At 50.7% G+C, this 25,419-nt stretch overlaps 2 protein-coding genes across 5 annotated transcripts; one reads left to right on the top strand and one right to left on the bottom strand.

Moving 5' to 3' along the window:
• Window positions 1–638: 638 nt before the first annotated feature.
• On the top strand, window positions 639–14,194 carry ICAM2 (intercellular adhesion molecule 2). 4 transcript variants are annotated; one of them, XM_059998449.1, is made up of 5 exons: window positions 639–730; window positions 9,254–9,358; window positions 11,089–11,355; window positions 12,499–12,819; window positions 13,492–14,194. In XM_059998449.1, exons 1-5 carry the CDS (start codon window positions 724–726, stop codon window positions 13,668–13,670), a joined length of 879 nt encoding a protein of 292 aa, XP_059854432.1. In that variant the 5' UTR covers window positions 639–723; the 3' UTR covers window positions 13,671–14,194. The 4 variants fall into 4 exon arrangements, with proteins under 4 accessions (XP_059854432.1, XP_059854433.1, XP_059854430.1 ...); XM_059998450.1 differs by lacking the exon at window positions 639–730 and adding an exon at window positions 960–1,623; XM_059998447.1 differs by lacking the exon at window positions 639–730 and having other exon boundaries at window positions 8,818–9,358.
• A 455-nt stretch (window positions 14,195–14,649) lies between these two features.
• Window positions 14,650–17,813, bottom strand: PRR29 (proline rich 29). The gene is made up of 6 exons (XM_059996770.1): window positions 17,754–17,813; window positions 17,384–17,459; window positions 17,095–17,201; window positions 15,164–15,393; window positions 14,932–15,002; window positions 14,650–14,738 (listed from the first exon to the last, which is right to left on the bottom strand). Exons 1-6 carry the CDS (start codon window positions 17,811–17,813, stop codon window positions 14,710–14,712), a joined length of 573 nt encoding a protein of 190 aa, XP_059852753.1. The 3' UTR covers window positions 14,650–14,709.
• Window positions 17,814–25,419: the final 7,606 nt, after the last annotated feature.

Raw genomic sequence — 25,419 nt, forward strand, 5'->3', positions numbered from 1 at the left:
GCGTCAGTAGTTGTGGCTCGCGGGCTCTAGAGCGCAAGCTCAGTAGTTGTGGCGCATGGGCTTAGCTGCTCCGCGGCATGTGGGATCTTCCCGGACCAGGGCTCGAACCCGTGTCCCCTGCACTGGCAGGCAGATTCTTAACCACTGCGCCACCAGGGAAGCCCCCAGGAAGGAAATTCTAACACATGCTATGACATGGATGAGCCTTGAGGACATCATGCCCAGTGAAATAAGCCAGTCACAAAAAGACAAATACCGTGTGATTCCACTCGTGTGAGGTCCCTAGAGCAGTCCAGCTGAGAAACAGAAAGTAGAACAGTGGCTGCCAGGGGCTGGAGGGAGGGGGAGTCAGTGCTGAAAAGAGAGGGGTTTCAGTTCGGGATGAAGGTGAGGGACGGCGGTTCTGGAGAGGGGTGGTGGTGGTGATAGCTGCACAGCAGTGTGAGTGGACTTAATGCCACAGAGCTGGACACTAAAGATGGTTAAAATGGTCAATTTTACAGGGTGTATATTTTAACAGAGTTTAAAGCAAGAGGTAACGGACTGAAAGTGAGGTTAGTCTGGAGTCACAGCTGGGACAGGAAGCACGTGACTCCTGAGAGGGGAGTTTGGGCCAAAGCCTCATTATACTTGCTGAACGGGTGGCAGCCCTGCCACAAGCGGCATCTGGAAGCTGGACCCCTGGCCACCCTCCTTCCCCATCACAGCCACGCCCTTTAGCAGATGACAGGTAAGTTCACATTCCTTGCTCCTCCTCGTTTCCCTCGTGGCAGAGTGGAAAGGGCTTGGGATGGACTGTCAATCAAGACTTGAGTTCTTGTCCTTTCCCCTCCCTGGGCCTCCCCACCCCTCCCCGGCTTCCCTCAAGCCCAGGGGCTGGAGACGCACAGAGCTCCCTGCGGCCAGATGGTCCCTGCTGGAGCTCACGTCTGCGTCTCTCTCAGTCCATTGTCGGCCTATGGTTTTCGCGGTTGTTTCCTGTTTTTGTCCTTTCTCCTCCCTCCCCTGCTCTGTCAACCACACAACCAACTTAGAGGTATGGGGCTGCCTCCCTGCCATGGGCCACATGGGCCCAGGCCATCCAGGAAGTTTCCTTCTAGTTTGCTAAGAGCTTTTATCATGAAAGATGTTGAATATCATCATTTTTTTTTTCTAGATCTACTAAGATGATCATAGTTTTTTTTCTTCTTAAATCTATTAATGTAAGTTTTTAGTTTGGGCTCCTTCAAAAATAGAGCCTGGAACAAGGACTTCAGTTCGGGTAGATTATTTGAGAGGTGATGCCAGGAAGCAGGGAGCGAAGGAGAAAAAGCCAATTAACGATGCATAATTGCTGTTGCAGCTGTAGGCAAAGGAAGTTCAAATCTGTGGGGACCTCTGATAAGTCTACAGGATGCTGCCCAGAATTGCCTTCCCCAAAAGAAGGAGACTGGAGCATGTATCCACCAGCTCCTGTTTCATCTTAGGGATGAAAGGGTTTCATCTTAGAGAACTTAACTCTCCTATGCTTCTGGGAAACACTAGCAGGCAGATAAGTGACTCCTAAAGCCGTTGAAGAAGACCCTGAGGCAAAACGCAAAAAGCAACGTGATATAAGCTTGAGGTGAGACACTGGAGCATAAGGTGAGTCTAAGCTTGCAGGAAATTATGTGCTGTAAATACAGTGGATGTCAGAGGAGGGCAGAAGTAATGTGACATAGAGCACCGAAGTTTACTGTTACCAACAATAATAAATGACATATGCAGATTTCTCTTCTGCTGTTAGACTACCTTTGCATAGCTGAGATAAGCCCAACTTGGACATGATGTCTAGTATTTTTAATATACTGCTAGATTTGGTTTGTTTGTATTTTTCTTACTGTTGCATTTATATTCATGAGTGAGACTAATTTTCCTTTTTCATCCTATTCTTGTCTCATTTTGGTATTACGGTTACACTGGCCTCATAGAAAGAGTTAAGAGTGTGTTCCTGCGATTTGCATTCTCAGAAAGAGTTTTTATAAAATTAGAATTATCTCTACTTAAACTTCTGGAACACTATCTAGACTTGGTATTTCCTTTGTGGGAAGATTTCAAATTATGGATTTAATTTTGTTTTTAGTTTGTTTTTAATATTCTACATATGAATTAAATCATATGGTATTTGTCTTTTTCCATCTGACTTATTTCACTTAGCGTAATGCCCCCAAGGTCCATCCGTGTTGTCACAAATGGCAAGATTTCATCTTTTTTTTAAAAAATATTTATTTATTTATTTATTTGGCTGCATCGGGGCTTAGTTGCGGCATGCGTTGCGGCACGTGGGATCTTTCGTTGTGGCTCGCGGGCTCTACTTTGTGGTGTGCGGGCTTCCTCTAGCTGTGGCATGGATTTAATTTCTTTAATAGCTGTAGAACCATTCAGGCTTCTTATTTCTTCTTAAATCAAGTTAGGTAAGTTCTGTTTTTTCTAAGATTTGGTCTACTTTGTTTCATATTTCTTGACATAAATGATTTATAGTCTTTTTAATTTTAACTTTATTGAAGTATAGTTGATTTATAATGTTGTATTAATAAAATTTTCAATTATGGTAAAATACACATAACATAAAATTCACCATTTAACTGGTTTTAAATGTACTGTTTTAAAGATGGTTGTGTTACATTTACACTGTTTTGCAACAAATCTCGAAAACTTTTTATCTTGCAAAACTGAAACTCTATACCCATTAAACAAACAACTCACCATTTCCCCCTGCCCCCAGGCCCTGGCAACCACAGTTCTACTTTGTTTCTATGAATTTTTTTTTTTTTTTTTTTTTGTGGTACGGGGGGCCTCTACCGTTGCGGAGCACAGGCTCCGGACGTGCAGGCTCAGCGGCCATGGCTCACGGGCCCAGCCGCTCCACGGCATGTGGGATCTTCCCGGACCAGGGCACGAACCCGTGTCCCCTGCATCGGCAGGCAGACTCTCAACCACTGCGCCACCAGGGAAGCCCTGTTTCTATGAATTTGTATAGGCTTCTTCTTTTTTGAATTATAAGATAACATTATTTTAATTTTTTAAATTGAAGTATAATGTACAATATTATGTGAGCTTCAGGTGTTCTACGTAGTGGTTTGGCATTTGCATACATTATGAAATAATCACGATAAGTCTGTTAATCATCTGTCCCCACATGGAGTTATTACAATATTATTGGCCATATTCCTTACAGTGTGTGTTATATCCCTGTGGCTCATTTTGTAACTGGAGTTTTGTACCTCTTAATCCCATTTGCCTATTTTGTACCCCTCTCCACCCCTTTCTCTCTGGTAACCACCCATTTGTTCTCTGTATCTATGAGCCTGTTTTTTGTTTGGTTTTATTTGTTTTGTTTTTTATTTTATTTTTTAATTTTTTAATAGATCTTTATTGGAGTATAATTGCTTCACAATACCGTGTTAATTTCTGTTGCACAACGAAGTGAATCAGCCATATGCATACACATGTCCCCATATCCCCTCCCTCTTGAGCCTCCCTCCCATCCTCCCTATCCCACCCCTCCAGGTGGTCGCAGAGCACCGAGCTGATCTCCTTGTGCTATGCTGCTGCTTCCCACCAGCCAACTATTTTATATTCAGTAGCGTATATATGTCGATGCTACCCTCACTTCACCCCAGCTTCGCCCTCCCACCCCATGTCATCAAGTCCATTCTCTATGTCTACCTCTTTATTCCTGCCCTGCAACTAGGTTCATCAGTACCAGTTTTTTAGATTCCATATATATGCACTACCATACGGTATTTGTTTTTCTCCTTCTGACTTACTTCACTCTGTATGACAGACTCTAGGTCCATCCACCTCACTACAAATAACTCAATTTCGTTTCTTTGTATGGCTGAGTAATATTCCATTGTATATATGTGCCACATCTTCTTCATCCATTCATCTGTTGATGGACATCTAGGTTGGTTCCATGTTCTGGCTATTGTAAATAATGCTGCAATGAACATTGTGGTGCATGTCTCTTTCTGAATTATGGTTTTCTCAGGTTATATACCCAGCAGTGGGATTGCTGGGTCATATGATAGTTCTATTTTAAGTTTTTTAAGGAACCTCCATACTGTTTTGCATAGTGGTTGTATCAATTTACATTCCCACCAACAGTGTAGGAGGGTTCCCTTTTCACCCCACCCTTTCCAGTATTTATTGTTTCTAGCTTTTTTGATAATGGCCATTCTGACCGGCGTGAGGTGATACCTCATTGTAGTTTTGATTTGCATTGCTCTAATAATTAGTGATGTAGAGCATCTTTTCCTGTGCCTCTTGGCCATCTGTATGTCTTCCTTAGTGAAATGTCTATTTAGGTCTTCTGCCCATTTTTTAACTGGATTGTTTGTGCTTTTTATATTGAGCTCTATGAGCTGTTTGTATATTTTGGAGATTAATCCTTTGTCTGTTGTTTCATTTACAAATATTTTCTCCCATTCTGAGGGTTGTCTTTTTGTCTTGTTTACGGTTTCCTTTGCTTTTTGCTTAAAAGCAAAACTTTAAGTTTAATTAAGTCCCATTTGTTTATTTTTGTTTTTATTTCTGTTCCTCTAGGAGGTGGGTCAAAAAAGATCTTGTGGTTTATGTCAAAGAGTGTCTTTCCTATGTTTTCCTTTAAAAGTTTTACAGTGTCTGGTCTTACATTTAAGTCTTTAATCCATTTGGAGTTTATTTTTGTGTAGAGTGTTAAGTAGTGTTCTAATTTCATTCTTTTACATGTAGCTGTGCAGTTTTCCCAGCACCACTTATTGAAGAGGCTGTCTTTTCTCCATTGTATGTTTTTGCCTCCTTTGTCGTAAATTAGGTGCCCATAGGTGTGTGGGTTTATCTCTGGGCATTCTATCCTGTACCATTGATCTATATTTCTGTTTTTGTGCCAGTACCATGCTGTCTTGATTACTGTAGCTTTGTGGTATAGTTTTGAGCCAGGGAGTCTGAATCCTCCAACTCCGTTTTTCTTTCTCAAGATTGTTTTGGCTATTCAGGGTCTTTTGTGTTTCCATACAAATTTTAAGATTTTTTGTTCTAATTCTGTGAAGAATGCCATTGGTAGTTTGAAAGGGATTGCATTGAATCTGTAGATTGCTTTGTGTAGTATAGTCATTTTCACAATATTGATTCTTCCAATCTAAGAACATGGTATATTTCTTCATCTGTTTATGTCATCCTTGATTTCTTTCATCAGTGTTTTATAGTTTTCTGAGTATAAGTGTTTCGCCTCCTTAGGCAAGTTTATTCCTAGGTATTTTATTCTTTTTGTTGCAATGGTAAATGGGAGTGTTTCCTTAATTTCTCTTTCTGATATTTCGTTGTTGGTGTATAGGAATGCCAGAGATTTCTGTTCATTAATTTTGTATCCTGCAACCTTACCAAACTCATTGATTAGTTCTAGTAGTTTTCTGGTGGCATCTTTAGGATTTTCTATGTATAATATCATGTCATCAGCAAAGAGTGACAGTTTTACTTCTTCTTTTCCAATTTGTATTCCTTTTATTTCTTTTCTTCTCTAATTGCTGTGGCTAGGACTTCCAAAACTATGTTGAATAAGAGTTGCAAGAGTGGACGTCCTTGTCTTGTTCCTGATCCTAGTGGAAATGCTTTCAGTTTTTCACCATTGAGTATGATGCTTGCTGTGGGTTTGTCATATATGGCCTTTATTATGTTGATGTAATTTTTGTTTTTTATTTGCCATGCCACGCAGCTTGCAGGATCTTAGTTCCCCGACCAGGGACTGAACCCACACCCTCGGCAGTGAAAGCTCAGAACCCTAACCACTGGACTGCCAGGGAATTCCCATTTGGTTTTTTTTCAGATTCCACATATAAGTGAGATCATACAGTATTTGTCTTTCTCTGTCTGACTCACTTCATTTAGCATAATACCCTCTAGATCCATCCATGTTGTCGCTAATGGCAAGATTTCATTTTTTATGGCTGAATAATACTCCATTGTATAGATATACCAACCACATCTTTATCCATGCATCTATCAGTGAACACCACCAACAGTACACAAGAGTTCCCTTTTCTCCACATCCTTGCCAATGCTTTTTATTTGTTTTCTTTTTGATGACAGCCATTCTGACAGGTGTGAGGTGATATCTCATTGTGTTTTTGATTTGCATTTCCCTGATGATTAGTGATGTTGAGCATCTTTTTGTGTCTGTTGGCCATCTGTATATCTTCTTTGGAAAAATGTCTCTTCAGGTTCTCTGCCCATTTTTTTTTTTAATTAATTAATTAATTTGGTTGCACCAGGTCATAGTTGCGGTATGCAGGATCTTTAGTTGTGGCATGTGGGATCTAGTTCCCTGATCAGGGATTGAACCTGGGCCCCCTGCATTGGGAGTGTGGAGTCTCAACAACTGGACCACCAGGAAAGTCCCCTCTGCCCATTTTTTAATAGGGTTTTTTTTTTATGTTGAGTTGTATGATTCTTTGTATATTTTGGCTATTAACCCCTAATTGGATATAACATCTGCAAATATCTTCTCCCATTTAGCAGGCTGCCTTTTTGTTTTGTTGATAGTTTCCTTCATTGTGCAAAAGCTTTTTAGCTTGACGTATTTGTTTATTTTTGCTTCCCTTGCCTGAGGAGACATATCCAAAAATTATTGCTAAGACCGATGCCAAAGAGCATGCCGTCTATGTTTTCTTCTAGGAATTTTATGGCTTTGTTTATTGGGATTTTAAAAATTATTATTACTGGTTCAGTTACATTACTGGTAATAAGTCTGTTCATATTTTCTATTTCTTCCTGATTCAGTCTTGGGAGATTGAACGTTTCTAGGAATTTATCCATTTCTTCTAGGTTGTCCATTGTATTGGTTTATAATTGTTCACAGTAATCTTTTATGACCCTTTTTATGTCTGAGGTGTTTTTGTAACTTCTCTTTTGGTTCTGATGAGTTTGGCTAAAGGTTTATCAATTTTGTTTATCTTTTTGAAGAACCAGCTCTTAGTTTCACTGATCTTTCCTATTGTTTTTTGTTTGTTTGTTTGCTTTTAGTCTCTATTTCATTTATTTCTACTCTGATCTTTATTATTTCTTACCTTCTACTAACTTTGGGTTTTGTTCTTCTTTTTCTAGTTCCTTTAGGTGTAAGGTTAGATTGTTCATTTGTATAGTCTTCTTTTTAATCTTGTAGTTATGTAGTTATTTTTATTCCTAATAATGTTTATTTGTGCTTTCCTTTGTTTATAAGTAAATTCCAGCAGAGATTTGCCTGTTCTACTGGTTTTTTCAAGGAACTAACTTTTAGTTTTATTGATCCTGTCTACCATATCTTTGTTTTCTATTTTATTGATTTCTGTTCTTTATTATTCTCTTCTGAGTTTACTTTTGGGTTTACTTTGTTGTTCTTTTTATAACTTCTTGACTTCTTACTTAAATTGGATACTTATTTCATACACTTTTCTAATACAAGCATTCAAGATTATAAATTTCCCTTTAAGTACCACTTTTGATGCATCCAACTAATTATAATCTATGATATTTTCATTATCACTCAAATCTAAGAATTTTAAAATGTGTCATTTATGATTTTTTCTTTGACCCATGGATGAGTATGTTTTTAAATTACCAAATATATAGGGGTCTTAAAACTTATCTTTTTGATGAATTTGTATTCTCTATAGGTGCAGATCAAGCTTTTACATTGTATGTTTCAGCTCTTCCATTCACTTACTGATTTTTTTGTCCGCTTCATTATTCATAATTGAGAGACATTGTATTAAAATTTCTTGCTGTGATGATGGTTTTATCTCTTTGTAGTTCCTTCAAACTAAGTGCTTACAAGTTTAGAACTATTATAATTTCCTGATGAATTGACCCTTTAATCTAGGTACTTACTCTATCCCTAATAAATATCAATATTTTTGTCTTAAAAGTCCTCTTTGTCTGATATGAATAGACCTTTTCTGGCTTTCTTTGGGTTAGCTTTTGCCTGGTATATCTTTCTCCATTCTTTGACTTTCAACCATTCCATACTCTTAATCATTACATGTGTCTTGTAAACAATGTGGAACTGGGTTTTCTGTTTAAATATTTTAAAAATCGAATCTGAGATGAGAATTTAGGCATGACTGAGTACATGACTTCCACTAAACCCTGCTAAGAACTGAGTTTAAGAGCCTGCATTTTCAACAGCAATCCATAGTCGGTAAGAACGCTAACCCAGAAGGTTGCCTTCCAGGTAGTGTGTTTGAGCTGCTTTTTTTTTTTTTTTTGGTAGACTTTTTTTTCCTAAGAGCAGTTTTAGGTTCACAGCAAAACTTAGGGGAAGGTAGAGATTTCCCACAAACCCCCTGTCCCCACGCGCGCACAACCTCCCCCATTACCAACACCCCCCACCCCCCCCATCAGAGTGGGACATTTGTTATGACTGATGAACCTGCATGGACACATCATCATCGCCCACAGTCCATAGTTTACATTAGGGTTCACTCTTGGTGGTGTACATTCTATGGGTTTGGACAAATGTATAATGACACACATGCACCACTGTAGTATCATACAGAGTAGTTTCCCTGTCCTAAAAATCCTCTGTGCTCTGCCTGTTCATCCCTCCCTCCCTTTAATCCCTGACAACCACTGATCATCCAACCAACTCTTCATCATTCCTAAATTCTCACCTCAGTTCTGTCACCTAATTCACCTGAGCCCCAGGCTCCTCAGATGCACAATCAAAATGTGTAGACTTGGTGTGATAGTTAAATGAGATAATGTAGGAAAACCTTAACTTAGTCCCTAGAAAAGAGTAGGTGTCAATTAAATGCTAGCTTCCTTTTCCTTCCTCCTTCTCTTAGTAATCTGAAATCACGTTTAGCTGAGAAAAAAAAGAGAAGAAAGTGCCCAGGGACAGTGTGTATCACCAGAAATCTAAGAGCAGGGGAGGGTAGGGGGCAGAGGAAGGAGGTAAACATCCAGCTATTGCCTCCTAAACCCTATTTCCAACCTGTGTGTACACACAGCGCACGGGAATCCCGTGTGCACACACATCACTCACACACACGTGTGCCCCCGGCGCTCCCCCCATCTGCCTGGCTTATCAGCTGCTTCCCAGCTTCCTCTGCTTGGCTTCTTAGAGACCTGGGACCCTGGGAGCCAGCCTTCCACGTGGCCTCCCCAAGACCACTCAGATAACGAGAGGAAATGTGGTCATCAGCTCACAGAAGGCTGGGGGTTCCGGCTGCGGCTCCAGGCCACCACTCCCTGACCTGCGCCCTCCATCTCTCTCCAGGCGGTTCTCGGCTGTTCCCTGGGAGCCCGTGGACGCCACTCGAGATGTCCCCTTTTGGTGGCTGGGGACTGCTCTCGGCCTTCCTCGCCCTGCTCTGCTGCACAGGTGAGCCTGGGGTTCCTGACGGGGCGCGTGCCAGCCAGGACCCCCTCCCCTTCAGGCAGGGAAGGGGGTCCCGGTCCTGAAGTCGCTGAGGCTTTGAACACAGAGGCCGTCCGCCATGGGTACAGGATGCTGTGCCAGCCTGGCTTCCCCATGACCCTGGGCAGCGGGTAGGGGTCCTGGCCTTTTGGGAACCAGACCCCATAACTTCATGGTGTGTGGATGTGGCAGGCTGTGGAGACTAAATGGAGAGGTGAAGGGAGGCTGGGGTTCAAGGGCAGGTGAGGGCACGCCCCAGCTAGTCTTCAGAGGTGGTCCAGGGGTCAGCAGAGGGCAGCAGAGGGCATCACCTTGTGGCGACCATGAAAGCGAAAACGAAGCCCCTTCCAGGAGGTCCAGGGGACCGTGAAGGAAAATGCCTCCGTGGGCTGAGCACTCTGTTTTGGACAACCTGCCAGGTGCTTTCACGACAACCCTGCAGGAAAGGGATTACTAGCCCATTTGACAGATGGAGAAACTGGGGCTCAGAGAGAGAAAGCACTTTGCCCAAGGCCACACAGCTGGTACCTGGCAAACTCAGGTTTCTAATCCAGCTCTCTCTCCCTGCAAAGCCCCTCTTTTGCCCCTTCATTATATGCCACTAGCTGAGGGCTAAGTGGGGGGTCTACGGGTGTGGCAGGAGCACAGGACACAGGACGGGCCCAGCTGGCTGGGATCAAGGACCTTCTGGTCTTCACCGAGTGGGAGGCGAGCGCCGAAGGCCTGAAATGCTTCGTGCCTGAAACATTTCTTGGCTCTGTGCCACACACAGGGTATTGTGCTGAGCACAAAGGGAAATATGCGAAATCTGGGCCTTGCCTTCTAGAAGCTCCAGAATGTCCAAGGGAGAGCCAGCATGAATATGAGTCATTTGCAAGGTGGTCCCATTACCTTCCTGACCTCGCCTCCCCCTCCTTCCTCCTCGCTGAGCTCCAGCCATCTGGTCTCCTCCCCACCCAGGGTCTCTGCGCTGGCGGTTCCCTCCCCCCACAGATACCTGCCTGCTGGGCTCCCCACCACCACCACCCCGACCTCCTTCATTCTTTGCTCAAATGTCGGTGTTTCCGTGAGGCCTGTGCTGACTACACTATTTAACACGGCAACCCCACCCCACTCCCTATTTCCTTTCCTAGGCATTTACCACCAACTGACAAGCTGGCTAGTTCACTTGTTTATTATTGTCTGTCTCCTTCGCTGCAATGTGACCGCCGCAAGGGCAGGGTTTGGTCTGCTTTGGTCCCTGCTGGATCCCCAGAGCCTAGAACAGTGCCTGGCACACAGCCAGTGTTCAAAAAGGATTTGCAAAGAAGAGAGGAAAGGAGGGAGGGAAGAGTCAAACCCATGGCCATGGGGGCTCAGAGGACACAGTCCACCTCCATTTCAGAGAGGCCTTCGTGAAGGAGGGGACATTTGGGCTGGGCCTCGTAGGTCGAATAAGATCCCTCTCCATGGAGATAGAAGACGTGCATGAGAAAGACTAATCTGGAGGCGACGAGCTGGAGGAACATCAACCAGAGGCAGGCAGACAGCTGCAGGGGGGTCACAGTCTCTGTGGTCTAGACCCAAGACGATAAGGTCTGAACAAGGGGAGAGGAGCAGAGGGGACCTCTACCCCTTATCAGACTGACGCTGCGGGCAGCTCCACTGGGCAGGGCAGCAGGGACTTCTCCTGCCTAGTGTTTCTGGTCTTCCAGGGTCTGGCGAGGAGGCGTTCGAGGTACGCACGTGGCCAGAGCAGCTGATGGTGGAGTCCGGGGAGTCTCAGGTGATTAACTGTAGTACCACCTGTACCCAGCCCAACACCGGTGGTCTGGAGACCACCCTACACAAGACTCTCCTGGCGGAACAGGATCAGTGGAAGCTGTATGAGGTCTTCAACATCTCCCAGGACACAGATGTCATTTGCCATTTTACTTGCTCCGGGAAGCAGGAGTCCAAGAGCCTGAACATCAGTGTGTTCCGTGAGTGCGGCACCGCGGGGCCCTGCTCCCCTAGGCCAGAGCCTGTGTCTACCGAACGCGCGCAGAGCTGCTCTGTTACTGCTGCTGGGTGCTCTCGTTATGGCCCCCACTTCCCTGGGCTCCTGGACCCAGTCCATGGGCTCAGAATCTTCTCACACCCTCCCCTGGTCTCCTTGAGCCTGTTGGCAACCCTGGTTTTGAGGTTTGCTCAGAGGAGGACAATTCAAGCAAGGTTTAGACAAATCTAAAAGCTGTTTCCCATGCCGTGCTACAGTCTCCTTCTAGCTTGGTAGCACCCCATCACCAGAACACCCTGCGCCCCATGACAAGCAGTGGGGTCCCCATCAGGAGGGCTGGGACACTCTGCAGTAGCCCACTGGCCTCCCGGAGAGAAGGCTGAGGCGTGGTTTTATCTCCCCCTGAGGGCCCTTGGCGAATGTGTGACCATCACACACACACCTGCCCAGAGGCCATGGAGACCCTGGAGAGACTGGGATTCTCTCAACAGCTTGGCACCGAGGGTATCGCTCGAAACTGTCATCAGTGGATCAGATGAATAGAAAGATGTCCTATACCTAACATATTATCCTGGGGTAATGGGGGCAAGGCATTCTAGTTCAAAAAGGAGCCCAGGGTACCACCGAGTTTAATAGCTAAGGGCTAGAGGTAGCTCAGAACCCGATCCTGAAGAGCCAAGGCAGGTCTGACTCCGGCCTCCACCTCTGAAGTGAGGAATCTCACAGCTCATGATCCAGTTCCAATGAGTACTCCCTTCTAAGTCTCTCTCAGCATAATTGTCCAACCATTTAATTTTTGAAATTTGTATTTAATTTTTGGAGAGGAAGGAGACAGGTCCAAAACTTTTATATCTTTCTAGTTGACTGTACAGATTCTGGACCTTTTCTTTGTAGACACCAGGCTACCTCCATTCTTGTCCATTCCAGAATTCATGTCCATAAAACAACCACCCAGTACATCCTTCACCCTGAACTGCTTCCTCCTTCCTCTTTTTACACTTTAGAGCAGCCAGGCCCCAGCCCACTTCCTGAGAACACTGTGGTGACGGGGATGGTCCTGGCTGGGTGGAGCCTGCTGGAACTGCACCCCCATCCTGACCAGACCTTGCTTCCTTCTTTCCTTCAGACCCTCCAAAGCAAGTGCTGCTGAAGTTATGGCCCACTTTAGTGGCTGTAGGGAGGTCATTCACCATCCAGTGCAGGGTGCCCTCTGTGGCACCCCTCGAAGGTCTCACTGTCACCCTGCTCCATGGCAGTGAGATCGTATACAGCCAGACCTTTGTGGGGACAACACTTTCCCCCCAAGAGGCCATGGTCACCCACAACACCACGGCTCACCGGGAAGACAACCGCCACAACTTCTCCTGCCGGGCCGAGATGGACCTGCGCTCTCGCGGCGGGGACCTCATTCACAGCGTCTCAGATCCCCAGGCGCTCGATGTCTATGGTGAGGGGGAGCCCCCGGAGGAGGAGGGAAGGAGAGGGCGTTCACTTTCAGCCCCTCGTGGGAGGAAAACACCTCTGCCCCACTCTCTGCCAGCTCAGGGGGAGGCACCCAGGAACTTGATCCCAGGAGTTCCCTGGAGCTCTCTCCAAGTTGCCAGCTTGGACCCCAGCTAGCTGCTTGGCCATTAACAAGCTGGGTGACCTTAACCAAGTCAAGCTCCTCTCTCTGGCCTTGGCCCCTCTCTGCAATGACAAGTGTAGCCTGACTGACCCTTAAGATCCCCTGGAGCCCTGCTGTTCTGTGACTCTAGACGACCTAGATGTTCTCTGTCTTCTGAGAGTTTGGTAGAAGCTCCCTCAGCTCTGCCCAAGGAGGGGCTCGGCCTGGACCACGCCACTGTCCAGGCTGTGGTGTCCAGCAACCACGTGCTGGTGCCAGGAGCTGGCGGCAGGGGGACATCCGCCCTCACGGTCTCACAGAGGCCCAGCTGGTGGCCTGGACCCCGGCCCCCCTTTCCTCTAGTTGATATACCAGTTGCCACTCACCTCTGCAACACAGGGTGACTGCAGAAGGACGAGGGGTGGGGGGGTGATGGATGGACCTCTACTCCCCCTCTGGCCCTGGTACCTGGGGCCAGAGGACTTCTAAGACCACTGCCCTCTCCCTCCCCAGAGCCCGCACAAGACAACCAGGTGGTGGCCATCATCACGGTCGTGTCAGTGCTGCTCTTCTTGTTTGTGACATCTGTCCTGCTGTGCTTTGTCTTTGGGCAGCAGTGGCACCAGAGGCGGACAGGTACCTACGGGGTGCAAGCTGCCTGGAGGAGGCTGAGGTGGGCCTACCGGGCATAGCCTACGTGAGCGGCATGGCCACCAGCACGGCGGCCACTGGGACTCAGCATGGCTCCTTAGGGCTGTGGTTCAGCCCTGGCTGAAGGACCACGACAAGCAGCAGAGGACGTCAGGGACCCTCCCTTTCCTAGTCTGAATACAAACACCTGGACTTAACCCTGTGCCTCAGTGTCTCCTCCTGGGAATGGTCAGGAAGGGAGCCACCAGGCCCAGCCGGACTTCGGTCTCCAAATGTCCCCTCAGCCTCCCTCCACCCTCTCCTTCACGGGGGACTTCCAGAGCCCCGGGGAGCCCAGGCCCTGGGGCACCCCCATGCTGACCAGCCCAGGCACCAGACGCCCACCCTCATCGGACACTGAGCGACTCATTCCTACTGAGGGTGGGTGGGGAGATGCACCATGGCCCAGAGGGGCAGAGAGACACTCTGTTCCCACGTGGCCCTCTGGGACCGCAGGCCCTCTGTGTCAGAGCAGGGCATGGCTCTGACCTTTCCTTTCTGTCAACAGAGCCAGCTTCCAGGGGTAAGCATGGGGGCCCCAAGGGCTCAGCTTCAGGATCTCCTCAGCCAGGCCTCCCCCATCACTCTGGGCCTGCAGAGAGCCACGGACAACAAACGCTGTCCTCGCCTCTTACCTCCTGCTCGGTTATTGGGCCAACCCGAGACGCCGCAGCGCTGGCCATCCCCGGGGTGGGGGGTGAGGGAGTGGAGGTCGAGGGAGGGCTCTGGTTCCCAGGCCTCTGCCAGCCCAGGCAGCAATCACTGGGACAGGGTTGGGCTGTTATGTGACCGCCAGGGCCTGGACACTGCTCTAAGGGGCTCTCACCCTGAAGCAGAGATCAGGCTGGTTCAAGGTCTCCGTGGGGTAGAGAGGGGACTGACTGACCTCGGGGAGAGGGCCTAGTTGGGGCTGAGGGGGTAAGAAGGGCTGCCAGACATAGGTTCAGGGTTAGAAAAGCACTAGCGGGGCACACAGGGGCTCCAGGGCTATTTCCAGCTCTGCGATGCAGCTGGCATGGGTCCTGGGGCTGACGTCTGTCCTCACGGTAGGCTCTCGGCATCATAGTAGTCTGGGGGGAGACAGCACCCTCATCGTGACTCCCTCCTGCCTCAGTGGAGCCCAAGGAGGAAACTGGAACGGGATAGGCCGGTTGTCTGCGGCCATGACAGTAGGGGCCCTCAGCCCCACAGGGCGCATGGCCTTCCTGGCCTTCTGATCCACCGCCAGGCCTGGGCCCCACTGCCCACCCACCTGGCCCCTACCTGAAGCGGGGGGTACATCCACACCCACAGTCCCTGTGGCGCTGGGGGGTGGAGGCGGGGGCACGGCTCTCCTGGGACAGGGAGAGAAAAGAAAGAGCCCCGTCAGAGGCCCCAGGCTAGCCTCTGGAATTTCACCCACAAGTTTCCCCACTCCAGCCTGACCCCTGGCCAGCTCTTCCAGCCCAGCCCCAGAGCAGGGCCCGGGCAGCACCCAGACCCTGGCCTCACTTACGTCCCCCTTTTCCCAGAGGTAGAAGGGTAGTGCTGAACCCTGGCCAAGTGCTGCAAGCAGGGCTGAGGTAGGGGAGGGGAAAGGAGAGGGGCCGGCCAGGAGAGCAGGGGGCCCAGAGCAGGCATCAGGCAGGGCAGGTAGTGGTGGTGGAACACCAAAGGCCCCTCCTCCTGGGCTTCGGTCTCCTCCTCCTCTTCATACGCCGCCTCCTGTTGACCCTCCAGGTAGACCTGGGGATTGTACAAGAGGGGAGGGGAGATGATACAGGATCATGCTCTCCCAGCCGCCACTCCTCCATTCCTCTAAATTATTTCTCCAGATACCCAGCACAAAACAGCTACTGTTTATTGGGCATTTACTACACACAAGCAAGGCTCTTTGGAGACATTTATTCCTTATTTTGCGGATGGGAAAAACTGAGGCTTGGAGGTTAAGTAACTTTTCTAAGGTCACCCAGCTAATAAGGCCAAGCAGGGACTGGAGGAATCCAGGTATGACTCCAGAGCTGGGGCCAGGAGTCCAGCAAGCTGCCCCTGGCCTCAGGATACGGGGTTATGGACAGGGTTCTTGGACTCTTTAATCAATAGAAATTGATAAGAAGCCAGCCAAGGAATTCAGGCTGGGAATTCACTGGGACTCACGCTGCACAAGGGAGTGAGAACAAGAGAGAGGTGCCCCCGCTCACTCCCCAAGGAGAGTGGGCTGGTTCCTTAAACGGGGAGAGGGGAGGGACTGATTGGCGGGTTGGGCTGGAGGGGAAGCTTAGGTGGTCCGCCCACCCTCTTGGTGGCGCTGTGTGCAGGAATCATGCTCAGTACCCTACTTTTGCACCTCAGAAGTGGCAGCTGATTGGTGGCCTTTTTGTATCTTATTGTTCATAATTGCCCCACCTGCGCATGCGTGCCATTATTTTTAGTCTCATTTCCTTTGTAGTCTGCGGCTCGAAGAGACGTTTGTCCAGGTGCAAGCACTGCAGCACTGCAGCAAAGGGTCCCGGGTCCCAGCCTGTCTCAAGCCCCAGTCCCTGGACCCACTTGTGCCCCACTTGTTGAGGTAGGGCGCTCCTCCCAAGGGCCCCCTGAGGGCCTGGGGGTGAAGGGGTGGCAGCAGCTCCTCAGGGTCTCCCTCTGCCTCGACTCCTCTGACCGGCCCCTCCATGAATCTCTGTCCGCTCCCTCCAAGCTGACAGGCATCCTCTCACCACCCGGCTGTCACCCCTCCAGACCTCTCAGGCTGCCCACTGCTGGCTGAATAAGGCTCAGCCTTAGAGCTCCTCCCCTCCCATGCACCCATCCCCTCCCCCCTCCACCCCCCCCCCCCACATATACACAGGGTTTCCTCCATTCTGTCTCCTGATTCTGCCCCTGCCCACCTAGATGGTGGACACACCCCTCACCTCCTCCAAACATCAGAATCCTGCCTGGCTTTCAAGGGCTGGTTCTAAGGCCGCTTGCTCCTCCAAGGAGACGCTCCTCGTGCCCCAACCAGGTGGCCCTCACACTTTGTGGCCATCACAGCCAAAGTTGCCCTGTATTCATAGTCATTCATTTATTCATTCACTTGTTCAACAAACAGCAACTGAACCCCTAATAAGTATCAGGCACGCTGCAGGCCCAGGGTACGATGGTGCCTCCCCTCCTGGGTCTGCAGTCCAATGGGGGATTCACTGCAGGGAAATCTTGAAAACAAGACCCGAGTGGTCTGGATTTGGGGACCCGCTACCTCCACTCCATGGAGGCTGACACGGGGGCCTGGCACATAACAGATGCCGAACAGACCTAGCCAGGTAGATGAGGGCTGGCTCCTGGCTCCCCTGCTGCCTGCTCCTTTTTCTCAAGGTGGGGGGAACCCTAAATGGATGCCCACCTCTGGCCCTGCAGGTGGGCAGCCCTGGTAGCCCACCCCCACTCCCCCACCTCCCGCCCACGCACCTGCGGGCGGGACCAGGCAAGCCCCGGGTTGAGCACCGCTGCCACCTGGCCACTCAGAAGCAGCTGGTGCATCTGCGCGTTCTGCAGCATCATCAGTTCCAGCAGGTCTAGGGGACGGGAGTTCAGCAGGCCCGCGCCAGAACCCCCCCTGCTCTTGCCCCGACCCCAGGGCCTTTTCCCCAACTCCAGCTTCGGGGGGAGGGCGGGGGAAGGAGGGGGTGCAGCAAGGACGCCCAGAGAATGTGCCGGGCAGAGTGGGGTACAAAGTGGGGAGATCCCGGAGTCTCACCTTCCTTCACGCGGCCCGGCCGTGGGGACGGAGGTGGGATGGCCCACAGAAGGGGCTGCGGAATGGTCACCCAGGGCTGGGGGGAGGGGGAGACTCAGTCAGACTAGGTGGGGAAGGGATGGGGACCCCCTCCTCGCTCCCCACGCCTTTGAGTCGCTTCCCTAACCTCGCAGGAGCTTCTCCCCTCCGCGGCCCCATGGCCTCCCTGTCAAGTCTCTTCCTCTCTGGCTGGGGTCGCTCTCCTCACCCACCCCCACTCCTCCAGGGTTCAGACCCTCCAGGGACAGCTCCCCAAGTCAGCCCACCCCTCCACCCCGCCCCCAAGGCCTTCCAGGTAAAGGCAGGCTCTGGTCCCCGACTCAGCCTTCACCGTCGAGGCTGCAGTCTGTGCTGGGGGATGACCCCAGCTCCCTCCAGTCCCCGAGGCCATGGCCAGCTGCTGCGGATCAGGGTTACCTTGACGACGCTGGGCGACGCCAAAGTCTCCTCCTACGCATGCGCAGGTCCCGCCAGCGTTCCGGTGCCTGGGGCGTTCGCCCTTTGTCGCCGCCTCCTGCTCTTCTCTCTCCACCTCTAGGGACGACGGGTCCCGAGGACCCTCACCCCCACCCCCGGAGGCCCAACTCTCTCCCAGATGTCCACATTCCAAACCCCCGCGCCGTGGCTGCCTGGGCATCGCGGCTCATCCCTCGCTGTACCTCGCACCCTTGGGCATCCCCGGCACGGAGCCTGGGGGGCCGAGTTTGTTGAGTGAATGCGTGAGCGGCTGGGGAGGCCCGCCCCAACTCGGACACTTGGTTTTGGGGGCCCAGTGCCCAACTGACTAGGGTGATGAGTTAGGAGTAGAGAATTCTGTTGGAGCAGGCTTGGGGGCAAGGGGCAGGTGAGTGAGGAGGGCAAAGGATTTGCTCCCTGTCGCTCTGAATCAGAGGGCTGTCCTGCGGGCCAAGAGTGGTTTCTGGAGGCCACCAAGGAAGGAAACACCAACCAGGTTCACGGAAAAGGCTGGCCCCTGTTCGCTCCCCGGTTCCTGGTCAAGGGGAGCCACTGCTCCAAAGAGGTGGCAAAGTCTGGGGAGTTTAACATCAGTGCCCTTCGTCCCGGAAAAATTACCAACGCTTGCGTTCTTTCAACAGGAAGTTATCGAGGTCTTCTTTGCTTAAGAACAGGTGAAGGGAGAGATCTATTTCGGCAGCTGTGACCATCCTAAGATAGGCCCTGAGCAGCCGTCGAAGAAAATCCAGACAGGAAGCTGGGATTAGCACCCCAGAGTTGCCTTCCCCCACCCTCCACTCCTGTTCAGCTCCCCTTCCCAGAAGTCCTGGTGTCTAGCGCCAGAAAGACCATTCCCACCTCCTCCTTTGTACATTCACCCCTGTCTCCAGGAGATGGGGACTGTGGGCATTAGCTGTCCCCGTGAGTCTTATGGCCTTGACAGCCGTCATCAAGCTGAGATTGGGCACTGTGGTCACAGGCCCGCAGTGAGTGGGAAGGACACAGAGGCGCGTCTTTCCATCTCCACCCTCATTCCAGGGAGAAAGATGAAACCAGCCCTTATGCTCACCATCAGCAAACTTTGACCCAGGAGGTGCCTGTGTGTGTGAGGTGCCCTTCTGAGCACTGTAGACACAATAGTGTATCCTCGCTGGTTCCAGCGTTGTTGGGAGGTGAAAAACTCCCCTGAAAGGAGAGCAAAGATACAACACTGTGCAAAGTGCCCTCCGAGTGAACCATACAAGAAGGGATCATGAAAAAGAGAAAACTCAGTCACTGAAGGGTGGAGTTCTGAAGGAGGTAGAGATCCTGGGGATGGGGCCAAGCAGTGTGAGAGGGAGAGGGCAGCCCAGGCTGGGAACACAGCCAGAGCAAAGGTGCAGATGCGGGAATGGACAGGGCCTGTAGAGATCCAGTGGCTCAAACTGCCTGGCTAGGGTAGGGGATCTGGGCAGAGGGAAGTTCCAGGCAGACACAGGACAGACTCAAAGGCCAAGTTATAGAAGTGAGGCTTTGCCATGTGGGTAATGGGAAGCTCTTGGTGGGTTTTGAGCAGGAGAGAAATAAGGGGGCAATGTGTGCACAGCCACATTTTAGAAAGATTTATCTTGTTCGTCATATCTTTGTTTATGTCAACCAGAATTAGAAAGAACAAATGTCTGATGGGATGTGTCCTCCCAATGGAATACTATTCCGCCATTGACAATTTTGGTATAGAACAGATCTACTCATGTGGAATGATGTCCAAGAGAGTCAAGCAAAACAATCAGAAAGCATAGTAAGATCTTATTTTTGTTTTAAAAATTATATGTATTTATGTGCATCTGTGGGGGGCAGGGGAGAAAGAGAGGGAAGGAGGGAGGGAGGGAGGGAGGGAGAGAGAGGGGCAATTATAGAGAAGCTGTCAGGGCTGCCCATGCCCGCCAGCCTCCCCAGTTCTCCACACCTTCACAGTGCTTCCTGGGATCTCCTGCCAAATAAACTTCTTGCTGCCAAATCCTTGTCTCAGGCTCTACTTTTGGGGGAATCCAAACTTAAGACACCACTCTCCCACTTTCACCATTTCTGCTGCCCAGGCTGCTGCTAACTCCTGGGAAAAGCTATCCTAGCAGCTTTCTGATAAATTTGTGTTCAATGATGTGAAATACCGAAGTCGACATTGAAGTACATTCGCCTGGGAGTATAATGGTCCATGGATTAAACTGAGGCAAAGCTGGAGGCAGGGAGGCCAGCAAAGAGGCCACCTTCCTTGCCTGTAAAGGAAGCTCAGAGCAGGCTGGAGGTGGCTGTAGGAAAGAGGCAGGAAGAGATGATCATTTCAATACCTCAGATATAAGATTGCATGTTAACCTTACATGAGACTTACTTGTATTTTGGAAGACAGGGTTGAGATAAAAACTACCTGGCTTCTGGCACCCAATTAGAGGTGTCAAAGGAAATTGAAGCATTTGTCCTTTGAATAATGGGAAAACCACACACTTATCTGGCAGCGCTATTTTGCTTACATATCTAACTTCAGTCCAACAGTGGAGGAGGTGCCTTTCTGGCTACTTGTCCTGCCTACTATTATTTTCTTTGGGGTGTTGAACACTCCACCTAATCTCTTTCCATTCTTCTCAGTGGGGACTCATTTGCATCTTCAGTTTTTTGTTTTGGGTTTTTTGTTTGTTTGTTTTAGTGTCCCAAAACAATATGTACCGAAAATCCTCCCTGTTGCCTTGGTAAATCTATTCCTGGAAATAAACTAGACATGGGAAAAGATTTCTACTCGTATGTGTTCGTTGCAGTGTTACTTTTAACAGTTGAAAGCTGAACGTTACCCAATGTCCCATAATAGGGAAATGGTTATGTAAATGAAAGTAATTCACTCCAAGGAAGAGTTTGCAGGCATTAAAAACCATGGAAGGGGAAAAAGGGCTCCCTCCTCTCCTCCTTAGATGGAAATGCAGAGAAAAGGGTCCTTCTAAGAATTCAAGGGGAGGGACTTCCCTGGTGGTCCAGCGGTTAAGACTCCATGCTCCCAGTGCAGGGAGCCTGGGTTCGATCCCTGGTCAGGGAACTAGAGCCCGCATGCCACAACTAAGAGCCTGCATGCCACAACTAAAGATTCAACTAAAAGATCCCATATGCCACAACGAAGATCCTGCTTGCTGCAACTAAGAGCCAGCACAGCCAAATAAATAAGTAGTAAAAAAAAAAAAAGAAAAAGAATTCAAGGGGAAATGTCTGTGTGGTACAGATGAGGAAGTGCTGAGCAGAGAGAGACTGACCCAGTAGCAGTCTCTTTTTTTTGACCCATTTCCTAAAAAGGCACAAATTGGAAGGAGTTAGAATATGAGGGTTGAAAGAGAGGTGCTAAATACTGCTTTGCAGCATTTCATGACTAACTGGGTTTGTGGGGAGAATCCTTGAAATTATAACAATAAAGAAATTCCATTTTTCTGCTTGGAGGCTCTGACTATACTATTTCTACAAATCATGGTTATCCTTGTGAGATGTGTGTGTGGGGTTTTATCCAAAAGGCCCCTGGTGATACTTTGGGGACTTATAAACACATAGATCACACCAATGGGATGCCATGTGGTAGGGACCCAGTTTCAAGGTCCCACCCCATCAGAATGGAGCTACGGGATGGAGTCCAGAACCCTCCCCTCCTTGCTGAAGCTCCCAGAAAGTCACCCTGGACTGAATGACTCAGGGAAGAAACTGACTGCTCAGGCCAGCGGGTGGGGCTGGGACAGGGTGTGACAAAGCCAATTCCTGTGGGTCAGGATGAGATTTTCTGAAATGTGATTTTATGTTGCAGGAGTCTTTGGCTTGTGGGTGACCAAAATTCAACCTAAACCAGCTTAAAGAAAAGGGACTTTTGGGGGAAGGGAGGACAGTGATGGAGTTCATTTATAGTTTAACTGACTCAGGTGTCTTCAGGTCTTTCTCCATCCTTCTCTCCCTCTCCTTCATCTCCCCCTCTCTGCATGGTGTTCCCTCTTCCTACAGACAGACTTTTCCACTCATGAGAGACACACCGCAGGCACCTTCAGATGTACTTCAGTTACTCTAGACAAACTTAGAGAATCCCACAGAGAGAGAGAGATGATCTTTCTTTTGAATCAATACATAGAAATCCCCAGGAAGGACTATGATTGGCCCCACTTGAGTCACATATCCAGCTTTTGGACCAACCACTGTGGCCAAGAGGATTGGCCAGACCTAGGTGACAATGTCCATCTCTGTGGCTGGGGCAAGGTGGCTGTCCTGTAATCAGGAGCCCCACCAGAATCACATATTTGGAGTAGGGAAGCAGTTCCCCAAAGCAAGGAGGAATATTCTCATCAAGACAGAGCTATTCATTCCACTCGGGTTGTGGTTAAAAGTCGTATTTAACACACAGCTTTTGTTTTCCCATCATCCCCATCCTTAATCCAAATGGCACCTTGTGCAAATTAGAAAAATTAGCCCCTTCCTCTAGATAATTTGCTACCATCTGCTAGAAAATTATCATCTTAAATATACTAATCTACAATGACTGCAAATGGGATCGGTGCCCAGAATTGTGCAGTGCACAACTCATACAACCAAATGCAGCAGCCCTGCCCCCTCATATACCGTAATTCCCTTCAATAACTTCAATTCCTCATTAAAGAAAGTCTTACTCCATAGAGCTTTGGGCAGGGGCAAGGCAGTGACTGAAAGGGCAGAGCCATAATTGGGAATGACAGCTGCATCCCACCGTCTCCCCTCCAGTGCCCACAGACAGGGAGCCGTGTGCTATCCAGGGAACACTGACCAGGAATTCCAGACAGTGGCCAGCAGCAAAGCAAACTGGAGCTGCAGCAGGGCTGGGAGTGATGAGGGGGACCCTGGGGAACAGCTTTAAGGAGACAACTTGGGAAGGACATGAGATAAAAGGTTTGCTTTTCTCTGAATGCCAGAAGAAGCAAAGAAGAGACAGGGGCCAGCAGACACTGGATTACATTAGCAATACAACTACGTGGAAAATGTCTGTCAGGTCAGTGAGCAAAGCAGGATAAAGAACCTTGCAGAGAAAACAGCAGGGCTCCCGCTTTGGTCCAGAAGACATGCCTCCGAGGGTGTGAGTGATTCACTGGGTGGAGATGGGCGAAGTCCGGGCACAGCAGGAACTTCTCAGACCACAGCCAGGCCTGGCCCACAAGGAAGGGCTCGACAATGCTGAGGCTGGATCCACAGAGAGTTACTGGGAGGAGAGGCGCCATCGGGCCCACTCCCAGGATGGAGGGTGACCACTCCCCGGGGCTTCCCTGTGCCCCTCTCAGAGGTCACTCCGGGCTGGGCTCGGCTCAGACAGAGCTCTGGCTGCCAGAAAAGATGGTGGCAGTGATGGGTATGGGAGACTGGGGGAATCTTTGGGGGACAGTTACTCTCGATTCACCCAGGGATTCCCTCGTCTGCCGGGGCAGGCGCTGGTGAGCGAGCAGAGATGGGTCATTTCTCAACACCTCCACTAGGGGTCACCCCAGTCCCAGAGTGGAAGGTGGGGGAGGGGGGCTAAATAACCTCATCCCTCCCCCTACCACACCCCCTTCCCCAGCCTCTGAGGGACAGATGTCTAGCCAGAGGGGTGGGGGAGTGGTGGTGTAGAAATGACCCTCAAGACTGCTGTGTGGTACAGCTGAACAGCTGTGTGTGGGGGGATGGGTGTGTGTGTGTGAGATGTGGGTGTGGGTATATAGGTAGGCATCTACTTGATAAAAATCTAGTGACCATAGGTACGTATAGGTGGCCCTGTGTACATGTGAATGGAAGCATGTTACATGGGCACAGACAACCGCATGGATGCAAGTAACATGCATGAAATGCAAGAATGCATGGGCGTGACTGTGGTGTGTGTACACACTTGATACAAGTATAACGTCTGTGATACGCGGCATCTGTGCTCATCTGGGCAGGAGAGCGCGTATGGCTATATGCGTGTAATAATACACATATGTGCACGAGCCTGACGTGAGCGTGGGAGCGAGTCTGTACGTGTGAGCCGCAGGCCTGTGTGTGAATGGGTGTGACACGCAGTGGAAGCGTTTGTGTGACTGTATGAAGGGTGGTGGTTTACGTGTATGGCTGAGCGTGTGTGAGTGTGATGGGGGAGCGCAGCCAGGAGTGTGCACAGAGTGTGTGAGCGTGCTAGCCAGCCTGTCCCGGGAGTGCTTCTGGGAACGAGCGTGAAAGGAGATTCACGTGTGAGAATGAGCCTGCGTTAGTACGTCAAAGGAGGGAGAGAACCGCGTGTGCGGGCTCAGACGCGTGCCCCAGGGAGCGTGCGCGTGCGTGTGCGTGTGGGTGGGCGAGCGTGCCGCGTGCGTCCCACTGCGGGTCAGCGGGGCCCCCGGCCCAGGCGGTCCCGGCCGGGCCCAGCACACCCCCGTGAGGGAAGCGCGGCCCAGGCTCCCACCTGAAGATTGGCCCAGTCCTCAGGTTTCACTCATGACCCTGTGACATCAGCGGCAGCAGCTGTCCCCGCCGGCCCGGCCCCCCGGCCAAGTCCCCCAGAGTCCCAGCCCCAGCCCGAGGTGGGCACGCCGCTCCGCGCTCGGCAGCGAGCACTCCGCTCCCGTCCAACAGTGAGTACTGCGCCCCTCCACGCCCCGCCCGGGCCGGGCGCCCCGAGGGCAGGCCACCCGGAGGGGCCGGGCACCCTGGCCCCCAGCCCGGCCTGGCTCCGAGGAAGTCACCACTTTGCTCCGGGCACCGCTGTCCTCCTGCCCACACCGGGCCCTGCTCCGAGGCTGTCCCTGCCCAAGCTCCTCGGGCCGTGACCCTCAGTCCCCACGCTTGCCTCTCGCTGCCCCGTCACCTGCTCCCTGTGCCCCTGCCCGGCTGCTGTCCCTGCCCTCAGCAGGGGTCCTCACCCTGGTCACCAGTGGCCCAGGGGTTAAGGCTCGACTCCTTGGAGTGACCCGAGGGACAGAGACTGGGCTGGTGTCTTCAGGAGAGGAGGGTGAAAGAACCAGAACAGGACTCGCTGGGCCCGGGTGTGGTGGCCTAGAAGGCAGGGGTGCGGGGGAAGGGGAGCAGGAGGCCGGGGCGGGGGGGAGGTGGCGGGGGGGCGGGCGGCTCCTTTGCTCTGCTGAGACAGGAATTTGCGAGATGCCAGCAGAGGACACATCTCAGGCTGCGAGGCCAGCCGGGCTCTGCCCTCCGCCCCGGCCTCTCCCCGCCCGGGGCGCCCTCGGGCTCGTTTCCTGGAGAAGCCCCTCGTGGTGGAGGGGGTGTGGGAACAGGGAGCCAGCCAGTCTGGTGTGAGGGGGGCCACCGCGCTGAGGGGGCTCTGGGGGACTCAGAAGGAGCCTCAGGGCCGGGGTGAGGGGGCAGGGGTGCGGTGCCAGGGCAGAGTGCAGCCCCCTGCCCGCTCCCTGCTGGCAGAGCAGGGTGCCCAGGACACTGGGAGGGAGGGCGGGCAGTGGCTAGCGGAGAAGGCCGAACGGGCCGAGCAGAGACAGAGAAGGTATTTTGGAGGTGTGTGGGGCTGGAGGGAGGTGTGCTTTCAGGGCTGCTGTGTGTGTGTG

The sequence above is a fragment of the Delphinus delphis genome, chromosome 19, assembly GCF_949987515.2.
Source record: "Delphinus delphis chromosome 19, mDelDel1.2, whole genome shotgun sequence".
In the NCBI taxonomy this organism is placed as follows: Eukaryota; Metazoa; Chordata; class Mammalia; order Artiodactyla; family Delphinidae; genus Delphinus; species Delphinus delphis.

What these genes read in the sequence shown, in the direction of transcription:
- PRR29 (XM_059996770.1), bottom strand. Translation starts at nt 17,813, where the DNA reads ATGGCCTCGGGGACTGGAGGGAGCTGGGGTCATCCCCCAGCACAGACT. An exon ending in TTGCCTGGTCCCGCCCGCAG is followed by an intron (nt 15,394 to 17,094) that starts GTGCGTGGGCGG and finishes TACAATCCCCAG; the next exon opens with GTCTACCTGGAGGGTCAACA. An exon ending in GGATGTACCCCCCGCTTCAG is followed by an intron (nt 14,739 to 14,931) that starts GTAGGGGCCAGG and finishes GTCTCCCCCCAG; the next exon opens with ACTACTATGATGCCGAGAGC.
- ICAM2 (XM_059998447.1), top strand. Translation starts at nt 9,166, where the DNA reads ATGTGGTCATCAGCTCACAGAAGGCTGGGGGTTCCGGCTGCGGCTCCA. An exon ending in CGCCCTGCTCTGCTGCACAG is followed by an intron (nt 9,359 to 11,088) that starts GTGAGCCTGGGG and finishes CTGGTCTTCCAG; the next exon opens with GGTCTGGCGAGGAGGCGTTC. An exon ending in CCAGGCGCTCGATGTCTATG is followed by an intron (nt 12,820 to 13,491) that starts GTGAGGGGGAGC and finishes CTCCCTCCCCAG; the next exon opens with AGCCCGCACAAGACAACCAG.